Raw genomic sequence first — 10,586 nt, 5'->3', positions numbered from 1 at the left:
GGCCCGCGTACCGCAAAAAAAAAAAAAAAAAAAAAAAATTATTTTTAAATTTTTGCCTGCTTTGGGTCTTCGTTGCTGCACGTGGGCTTTCTCTAGCTGCAGCAAGAAGGGCCCCTTCTTCGTTGCGGTGCGCAGGCTTCTCACTGCAGTGGCTTCTCTTATTGTGGAGCACGGGCTCTAGGCACGCGGGCTTCAGTAGTTGCAGCACTCGGACTCAGTAGTTGTAGCCCATGGGCTTCGGAGCACAGACTCTGTAGCTGTGGTGCACGAGCTTAGTTGCTCCGCGGCATGAGGGATCTTCCCGGAACGGGGATTGAATCTGTGTCCCCTGTATTGGCAAGCGGATTCTTAACCACTGAGCCACCAGGGAAGTCCAGCCCCAACCCCCCACCCCCCCAGCATTTTAGCACGTACTAGGAGCTTGGTAAGTATATGATGAATGTGTTGAGTATTTCATGTATGCTTTATTTGTTTTTCTTATAAGGTGGTAATGAATCCCTTTAATAAGTCATAATTTCTCTTCACAGAAAAAAGTTGTCTCAGGTATAGCAAATAAACCCAAACAGGATGATGGTGGAAGAATTGCAGCTAGAAATCGCCTAGCTGCCATAAAAAATGCAGTGAGAGAGAGAATTAAGCAGGAAGAACATGCTGAGGCAGCAGCCTCTGCAATGCCAAAGGAAGTGGATAAAATAGTGTTTGATGCTGGATTTTTCAGAATTGAAAGTCCCGTTAAATCATTCTCAGGTTAGTTTTTCTGCTGAGACTACTAAAGGGAAATATTTGGGTTGGATGGGAGCTTGTGTAAGAGGTGAAAAATAGTTTTCACATGAAGATTTATGTGTTTTCTGTGATTTCTGAGAAATACCTTATGGAAGGTGGGTTTGGTTTAATTTTCATTTGGAGTAAAAATTTTCCTCCAATCTTTTTGAAATGCAGTAAATGTACCAATTTCCTTATTTTATTTTATTAAAAAAATTTTTTTTTAATTTATTTATTTGGCTGCACCGGGTCTTAGTTGCGGCATGCTAAGTCTTAGTTGCGGCATGTGGGATCTAGTTCCCTGATCAGGGATTGAACCTGGCCCCCCTGCATTGGGAGCATGGAGTCTTAGCCGCTGAACCACCAGGGAAGTCCCTCATTTTCCTAATTTTAAAATATTGCAGTGTAACCAGCTTTTACTACTTCAGGAAACCATTCTTTCTTATGATTTTCTAACTCTGGTTGTATTTTTCAATAGCTATTTTTCATAGGCTATCTTTATTAGATTGAATTTATTTACCTAGATTGAAATTATATATAAGTCATATAATGAGAGGTCATAGTTGAAGTAATCTGTTCCTTCAATCTTGGTCGACACTTCTATTAATGCTTTAAGTGCTAGATGTTTATTTTCAAGGAGAAAGGGTCTAAGTCCTCTTTAAGTACTAATCAGCAGAAGGGATTTTTTTTTCCTATTATTTAACTGTGTCCACTTGGAAGATTTCTGACAATAAACTTGAGTTGCTATTTAATATTTACATTAAAATGTAAATTTATCACCTCAAGTATATTATTACCTCCCTGTCAATTTAGGTATCACACCTAGTGTGTGGTTTTGGAGTGTTTTCTTTACTCCAAGCAGCTGAACTCCCTGGACTCCAGGAATTGCCTCACTGCTAATGGCATGGGTCCTTGTTACTTACTTCCCAAGGATCCTAGTGGTTTCCATGACTATGGGCCCACCGCTGTCTATTCTTTCAGGTAGCCATCTTGGCACTTATGACTAGAGAGATCAAGGGTTTTGACCAAAATTGATCTTTCTGAAATTGAGTTTTAATTATAGAACTCAATAGAGTTTTAATTGTAGAACTCATAGTTTATATGAGGTTTGTTACAAAACAGAAGTCCCCCAAGAAGCCCCACTCATCCCGTTTGTCACTTCCTAAAGGCAACTACTTCCAGTGCTTAAAGGGGTCTTGGGGTATTGTTTACAGCCCTCTCTAAACAAGGTGTAGATTTTTTTCTTGAATTATTCCTTTGATGTACTCTCCTTGGTTTTCTCTGATCTTTCTTTCAGAAACTCTTATCTTTCTCCTGGTAAATAGACTTTTTATCATTCTTTCCTGTACTTGTCATTTTCTTCTACTTCCTGAATTTCTTCAACTTTCCTGTTGGCTATCATGTTTTTAATTCCCAAGAACTCTTTCTTAGTCTTTGAATGTTCCATTTTATAACATTCTGTACTTGTTTCATAAGTGCACTGTCTTATTTTTCTACAGACATTAACGATAGCTTTTATGTATTCTTCCCCTGGATAGTTTGTTCCAAGATACTCTCATCTGTTTGGTTTTGGTTTCTGTCTCTCTAGAGGCTTCCATCCGGTGTCTGGTGATCATTCACTGCCTGCTCATGGTTAAGAGCAGGACTGCAGGGCAGCGTGTGGGTAATAAGGTCTTTACTGTGGGGTGATTTAGCCGCACCATTATGCTGGGAACCTGCACATCATCACTGTATTTAAGTCTTTTCTCATGGGCTAGTTAGATTCCCCAGAGAAGATCCTTCTGATCTGTTGCCTGGAGGGTATAATTCTGGCTTCCAGTCTTTCAGGAGCCACATGGAGAGAGGGAAACTGAGTGTATCAACAATTTAAAAAATACTCATTTAATCCCCCCTTTTCCATATAGTACCCATCTCTCAACCTTATCCCCTAAACCAGAGATGCCCTGTTTCACCTTTTTGGGGAGATAAGCCTCTAGTTTTTTTTATCTTGGTGGTGGGCGGGGGTTGTTGACAGTTTCCCAGCTGTGCATAATGAGGAAAGGAATCTGGACTCTAATTGTTCTTTAAACTGACTTTGAACCAATCTTCCTGTTTTTACTTCTGCATGCAGAGATTCTTGAGGCCACCAATTCTTTTGAGAGGTGCTGCGGTATAAACTGGGTTGATTCACATCTTTCCTGACTAGTGGCTTAGGATTTATTTTCTTGAGTCTACTAAGTAATATCCCACTCATCTATCTACATTACGCTTCCAAAATTTTCTGAGTTTTGTTGTTTCTGGTTTAGTTCCCTTTGTCCTTGAAAATTATATTTCAAATTTTAAAAGCCACTGACCTTAAAAAAAAGGATGCTTTGTCCTTGTAGCATTCAACCTTTCAAGATTATCTCTGTTACTGTTTATAGTAGTGGGATGTCAAGAGGAAGCAGTTTAGTGTGTGTATTCTTTAACTGAAAGTCCCAGGCATTGACTTTAACAAACATTATTTTATAGGAGAAAGGTAGGGGAATAGGAAGAATTTGCACTGTCTTCCTAGTTATAATGAAAAATGAATGAAAGAGCTTTTTGGTATTAAGATGATTTCTCTCATCTTCTAGGACTTTCTTCTGAATGTCTTTCTCAAAGACTTAGAATACCTAAGTCTGTCAGCAAAGCTGCGTCTGAGAGCAGGGCTGAGATGGGCGTTCTAAGACAAACTACATCACCAGAGAATCCTGATCCTAAGGGTACCAAAAGTGAACATGTTGATAAGACTTTGATTTCAAATATTCCTGGAAACAGGTATTTCTTTAATATGTTATTATTAAGAGTTTAACAGATGCAGACATTAAATACCATTTCAGATTATTAACCTGGTTAAGTATGCAAGATATGTATTGTTTATTAAATTTCACAATGACCCTGTAACGTATAGGCAATACTTCTGTTTTATAAATGAGGAAATTAGCGCTTCAGATTTCAGATTGGTAAGTGGTCATATCTAGATGGGCAAAGTAAATACTGCAGAACCAAGAAGAAAAGAAGTAATATAGTGTTCTTTGTTGATAAACGGCCTGAAACTTTGGTGCTTGACAGATCTGAGCTCAAATCCAGCTCTATGGCATACTAGCTATGAAACTTCAAGACAAGTTTAATTAACTCACTAAGCTTCAGTTTCATCATCCACAAAACTGTGCTGATACCTCCCTGCAGGGTCGTTGAGAGGTAGGCACTTTTGTACCGGCCATTATAGAAAGTACCTTGAGGTTGCTGACTTGACAGATGGCAGAGTGAGAGAAGGGGGAGCTAATATGTACTGAACAATTATTATGGGCTGGACATTGTTCAAGGTTCCTATCATATATTATCTCATTTAATCCTCAAAACAACCATGTGAGGTACTAGATCTCCATTTTTAAAAAATGAGGAAACTTGAAAAGTTAGTAACTTACCCAAATTCAGCTTACAGTTGGTGAGAGTGGATGTTACCTGCATTCTTTATGCTACATAGTACTGCCTCTGCACAGATGCATCAAAATTACCTATATAGTCCTTGTACGTGGAACATAAATGTACCAGAAATATGATAGGAAAAAGATACTTTAAGTAGGAAATAAAATTGTAGTCTGGAGCCAAGATAGGACTGTTGGATTTATTATTGAGATGGGACAGCATTGAATATTCTGCCGTCACACCAAACAAGGCTGTCAAAAAATAAAGAACACCCTATGCATTGACTATTTCAATGGGGAAACAAATGAAAGTTTTTCTTTTTAAATATTTCATGGAACAAGTTATAAAATTTCTAGTTTTCAGTATAAACTAAAGTATATTTAGCCTTTGTAGGGATTAAATTATTTTAGATGTTTTAGAAATCTGTGGATTATAAAATACCAATTTATTGTCATTTCTTAAATGCAAGTTACTTTACTTTGTATACCCTGTAGTCTATTATCTTGTACTAAGAAGATCCAAAATTGTATTTAAGCGATATTACAAGTACTCTTTAAAAATTTTTTTTACTTTATTTCCGGTAATAGTCCTGAAAGAGCATCTTACAAATAAACAACTTCGTACAATGAAGGCAAAGTGAAGCTGAAAACCAGAAAAATAGAGTATATATACATATTTTTAAATGACTCCAAGAGGTTGAGACAAATGTTTCTAGTAAAATGCAAGTTAAGAACTTCAGGATTAGAATATATTGTGCTATAACTAGCTAACAAGTAAAGGTAGGCAACTCCAGCCATACAATAATTGAGTTGATGCTTTAATCCCCCAGAAGTAAGCTCCATCCTGACTTTCTCTAGTACGTGGCTCTGGATTTGGCTGAGGTTCAAAAGATTGCCAGTAGACTGACCAGCATGGTCCAGGCTTGTGAGCTTTCTGAGGAAAATATGTTTGGTTTGTAAGGCCATCCTGCAGTAGCTGTCATCCAAAACTAATCTATTTGGATCAGGCCTGATCTTGGATGAGGCTCCATATTTGACCCATAAAGGATAGTCTCAAAACACAAGTCAAAACATAGCAAAATGTTTAATTATCTGAGTACAATGCTGCTTTTTTCTTTTTTCAGGAACAGCATAGTAGAAGATGCTAAGTGTCCTGGATTACAAGATTTAATTGAAATAAACCATGTAAGTCCTATTCCAGTGCATTAGATAGCCCAGTATGTTATCTATTTATATCATTATATACAGTAACTCCATAAACAACCTCTGGAATTTCCATTGGAAATCTAAAGCAGTCATATAAAATGACAGTTCTTATTTCAAAGACCTTTGGCTTGTTTGAGATCATAGTGCCAATTTGGTTTTCAGCTCACATCAAGATTATTTTTGTAAGTAAAGTTTTATGGTATCACAGCCACAGTCATTTGTTTATGTATTGTATCTGGCTGCTTTCAAAATACAGCGGTAGAGTGTTCATGTTTGTGCAGAGACCCTTTGGATCACAAAGCCTAAAATATTTATAGTTGGCTCTTGAACAACAGCATGAGGGGGGTGCCATCCCTCTGCAGAGTCCAAAATCCACGTATAACTTACAGTTGGTGCACCCCTTATACTTGGTTCTTCCATATTTGTGGGTCCGCATCCGTGGATTCAACCAACCACAGATGCTGTAGTATTTACCATTGTAAAGATTCTGCGTATAAGTGGACCCTCGCAGTTCAAACCCATGTTGTTCAAGGGTCAACTGTACTACCTGGCCCATCACATGGAATGTTTGCCAGTCTCTGAGCTGGACTGTTGGTACTTGCTGAGAAACTTTCCTTCATTTATACTATTGCTGTAATATTATCTGATCTAATTGTTCAAGAAGCAAGATAGTAGGATTTACAGTGTTCTTTAGCTTGTGCTCAGAATGTCATCCTTCTATTATTTCTTATTTTTAATAGCAATAAGACTTTTTCTGTTTATTTCAATTTGGGGTAATTAAATGTAATAACATTTTTACTTCCAGGATGTAAATAAGATAAACTTTGAAATAAATTGTTTACCTAGTGAAAGAATGAATTTGGCTCTCCTTGCTGGCAAAGTGGCAGGTGATGTTAATACTAACAAAAAGGAAGAAATTTCAGATGCTGTGTATGGAATGGAACTAAATTCAATTACAGCACAGGATGTTTTGATGATTAGCCCTGAAAAAAATGTACCATCACAAAATAACATCTCACAGGAAGAAGAAACAAAAATTTCTCAGTCAGGTAAAGTCATTTAATGTATTTAAATGAGGCTTTGTTAAATAAATGAACTTGGACTAAAGTATAGATTATTATAAACACTTCGGGATACAGTTTCCAAGAATGAAGGTTGAGAAATTGGACACTTGCAATAAATATCTTGTAAGAATTAGTTTGTGTTGTGGTACCCTACTATCCACCCAAACCTTTTGAGGTAGACCCATTAAAAATCAACAACAGATACTAATACATATTGGATGTCAGCAGCACTTTACATTAGACCTAACTATGCGGAATCCTTTGTTGTTTGTGAAGACTCAGAAAAATTCCCTGAAGTTGTTTTAGTTCTCTTCTTTTCCATCAAACATCCTCAAACCTTTCTTCAAAACACCCTCTTTTTCTGCCCTAATGCCTTTTCCTACCTACTGTGTTGTGATCGTTCAGTAGGAAATGGCTCTTGTATTTTTGTTATAATATAATGTGTGATGGTTTCACCTACTATTTTCATCTGCTACTGCATGGTGCTCTTCTGGCTGGGGTCTAAGGCAAAATAAACATTATAACCTTGGTCAGACATTTAAGGCACTCCAGCTATGTTCTAGCATCTTTTGGGTACCTTTAAATTACAAGCATGAGGTTTATTTATAGAAGCCTTTTTTTATACTGAAATTAAGAATGAGAATTTTACAAAGAAATTTAACTACATTTTAAAAATATTATAGCATAAGATGATCCATATTTTTCTTAGCATATGATGTATGGGATTTTTCGTATCTTTCAAGGCTTTGTCCATTTCTAACAACACTTAACTGTGAGAATATTACTTTAAAAGTTAAAAATTATTCCTTTTTGTTTTTCAGTACTATTTGATAATAAAAGTCTCACTACTGAATGCCATCTTCTTGATTCAGTAAGTTTTCCAACTTGATTTGAAAAGTTCTTTATATTCCAGATTTGTTTTATAAAATGAATATTACTCACTTTTCAATTTATGTGCAAAGTTTACATCTTGTCATTGTTTTATTTACTCTGAAATCCACTTTTATTCATTTTTTCTCAAAATGGGAAAAATTGTATTAAGTTATATTAATACTTTAAAATATAGTGTGCTTTAGTATTAAACTCTGAAGATTTAATTCTCTATATGGTTTATGTATCAAATTTGTTGTGACAAGTGGTTGAATACTTGAATATCTAATATGTAGCTTGGATTATGCTGGGTAGTTCTCAGTGGTGTATGAAAAATATAATGCAAGGTTTCTACCCTTTTGAAGCTTACAGCTGGGGAGATAATGTCTGTCCTACCTTCAGTCATTGCTTATTTTCATTCTAGTTCTTTTAGATTACTATATTTATGTCCTGCTATTTGATTTGGAAGCTCCCCAGCCTTTACTTTTAGTGACCTCTTGCCTCTAAATCTAGTTCAAACATTTGCCCATCTGTGAAGCCTTCCTGTAAAAGCTCTCATCTCTCGCATGTTAATTTCTGTATAGGCACAGGTGCACAATGCATACAGTGCACACATTGAATCTCTTATTAAGAGTATAATATGAATAAATGATACTGTATTCCTAAAACATATTGTACTTTCAGGACTCTATTTCCCTTATTAACTATATATTCCTCTTTAGGCAGAGCTGTCTGATTCGCATTCATGGATGCTGGCACTGAATAGTAGGGCATGAATGGAATAGTGCTCTCTTGCCTACTAAGTGTTTACAGCATTGGCTTTCAGCCGTACTGCCAGATATTTTTATTTCAGTGATCTGTATTAGGACGTTCATCAGGCGATTCTAACATGTGGCCATGGTCAACAACTCTGGTTTATAACCTTACCTTGAAATTTTCCAGGACCAATTGCTAAAATAAGTCAGGGAGTGGCTTTGGTTTGCTAATCTTCGATCTCAGAATATAAAAAATTCATTAAGGCAAATGTAGGATCAAACAGAAACAATTTTTGTTAACCTCATGAAGCCTGGCAAAGGTTTGGCTTCCTTAAGCCACTAATTCCTTAAGGACCTCTGAATATGTTGACTTTTATTATCTTTCGAAGATGCCTTCTTTGTATTCAGCCTTCTGGGCTGCCTACATCTCAGGAGCTGAATGGAGTGTGTTACTGCGACCACACTGTTCGTTCTTAGTCTTGGCCTTCTTTCTTTATTGATTTTAAAAATAAATTTATTTATTTTATTTTTGGCTGCATTGGGTCTTCGTTGCTGCACATGGGCTTTCTCTAGTTGTGGTGAGCGGGGGCTACTCTTCGTTACAGTGCGCGGGCTTCTCATTGTGGTGGCTTCTCTTGTTGCGGACCATGGGTTCTAGGCGTGCAGCCTCAGTAGTTGTGGCACACGGGCTTAGTTGCTCCGCAGCGTGTGGGATCTTCCCGGACCAGGGCTTGAACCCATGTGCCCTGCATTGGCAGGCAGATTCTTAACCACTGCACCACTAGGAAGTCCCAGTCCAAGCCTTCTTTTTTTTAAAAAAAATTAATTAATTAATTTATTTATTTAGGCTGCATTGGGTCTTCACTGCTGCGCGCGGGCTTTCTCTAGTTGTGGCAAGCAGGTGCTACTCTTCGTTGTAAGTTGCAGAGCACAGGCTCTAGGCGCACAGGCTCAGTAGTTGTGGCTCGCGGCCTCTAGCGCACAGGCTCAGTAGTTGTGGCTCACAGGTTTTAGTTGCCGCAGCATGTGGGATCTTTCCAGACCAGGGCTTGAACCCGTGTCCCCTGCGTTGGCAGGCGGATTCTTAACCACTGCGCCACCAGGGAAGTCCCAGTCTTAGCCTTCTTTAATCCTAGGCTGAGACCTAGAGGGACAGGGATTTCAGCATAAGGCCAATTTATATAAACCTGATTTAATCTTGTTCTCAGAGCTGAATTCTGAATGATTGGTTCTGATAATATGTGGTATTATAAGTAAATCTGGATGTTAATGAATCATAATATTCTATTTTTGATACATTATTAATATGATTAAAATTGCTTCACAGTTATCATATATTATCTTGTTGATAAATCTTAGTATCTTAAAACTTAGTCTCCCTGTGAATTATTTTCCACTTCCATAAATTTTAGAATTTATATTTTTGGATTTTTTTTTAATAGGTCCACCTGTCTATTTTAGACCCACATTATTACTAGCTTTGTGCATCATTTGAACTTGAAGTAGGGTTTGAGAGGGAACAAAGAAAAGGATCCCAGCAGGATCACACTAGTAAAAGACCTACTAAGTACAATTATATGGATTAGGATTTGTGGAATCTGCATAAGTGGCCTCAGTTTTTTTCATCCTGCATATGTTGCTGAGGTCCATTTACATATTACTAATCACATTTTAAGGCGTATATTCCTAATATACTTTTCAATTAAAAAAACTGAAATTAGATCCATGGAAAGTAGCATAATCATGTTATTAATAATTTGTGTATAAGAAATGTCATTTATTTTATTAATCCGTTACTAATCTGCAATGTTGAAAACTTAATTGGTGAAACTCTTGATGGTTACTTTAGTGACTTCTCTAAATTTATTCTCTAGCCAGGCCTAAACTGCAGTAATACATTCACTCAGGTGGAAAGAAGACATCAAGAACATACCAGACACATTCCCTTTGGTGGTAACCTGATTACGTTTTCACCTCTAAGGCCCCTCAGTGGAGATCAACCAGAAGAATTTTGAATTTAAAAATAAATCCATTTTTCTTCATGTTATCAGTGCTGTGGTATATTCTTAGAATATTGAAAAGTTGAAGAATATGTATTTGTGTTCACTTCTATTCAATCCATTTATATAGTGTCATACAGCAGCCCTCCGTATACTGAGGGCCTACTGTTGGGGACTTGAGCATCCTTGAATTTTGATATCCGTGCATGTGTGTGAGGGTAGTGGGGGGGGCGGTCCTGGAACCAATACCCCCCACCCCAGGATTCTGAGGAACAACTGTATACTATTTCAATATTCAGTGTTCATCAAAGTATGTTTTAGATATGATACTGTTTCTCAAGGGAAGTGGGGATATTTTGTATATTAACCCTGCAGAATAAAAATGTACTGTGCCTTGCCTCTCTTGTTTAAAATGTATATGCTTAAAAGTTAAGTATACCTACTCAGAGCTTATGAACATTCTTTCATTTAATCAAAATACAATGTTAAACTCTGACAGAA

General features: G+C 37.0%; 1 protein-coding gene across 4 annotated transcripts in view; it reads left to right on the top strand.

Annotated features, from left to right (window-relative positions):
• DLGAP5 (DLG associated protein 5) overlaps positions 1-10,586 on the top strand; it is a 36,757-nt gene extending 26,171 nt beyond the window's left edge. Inside the window, exons 14-19 of one of the 4 annotated variants that reach the window (XM_007116153.3) lie at positions 528-747; positions 3,357-3,540; positions 5,315-5,375; positions 6,202-6,445; positions 7,282-7,331; positions 9,960-10,586. In XM_007116153.3, the coding sequence (XP_007116215.2) occupies positions 528-747; positions 3,357-3,540; positions 5,315-5,375; positions 6,202-6,445; positions 7,282-7,331; positions 9,960-10,100 (900 nt within the window). In that variant the 3' untranslated portion in view covers positions 10,101-10,586. Of the gene's footprint in view, positions 1-527; positions 748-3,356; positions 3,541-5,314; positions 5,376-6,201; positions 6,446-7,281; positions 7,332-8,932; positions 9,285-9,959 lie in introns of those variants that run through there. The other 3 variants (XM_007116155.3, XM_055088443.1, XM_007116156.3) reach the window with 3 other exon arrangements.

The sequence above is a fragment of the Physeter macrocephalus genome, chromosome 11, assembly GCF_002837175.3.
Source record: "Physeter macrocephalus isolate SW-GA chromosome 11, ASM283717v5, whole genome shotgun sequence".
Classification (NCBI taxonomy): domain Eukaryota; kingdom Metazoa; phylum Chordata; class Mammalia; order Artiodactyla; family Physeteridae; genus Physeter; species Physeter macrocephalus.
Note: the sequence above shows the minus strand (reverse complement) of the source record. Positions and strands in the feature narration are given on the sequence as shown.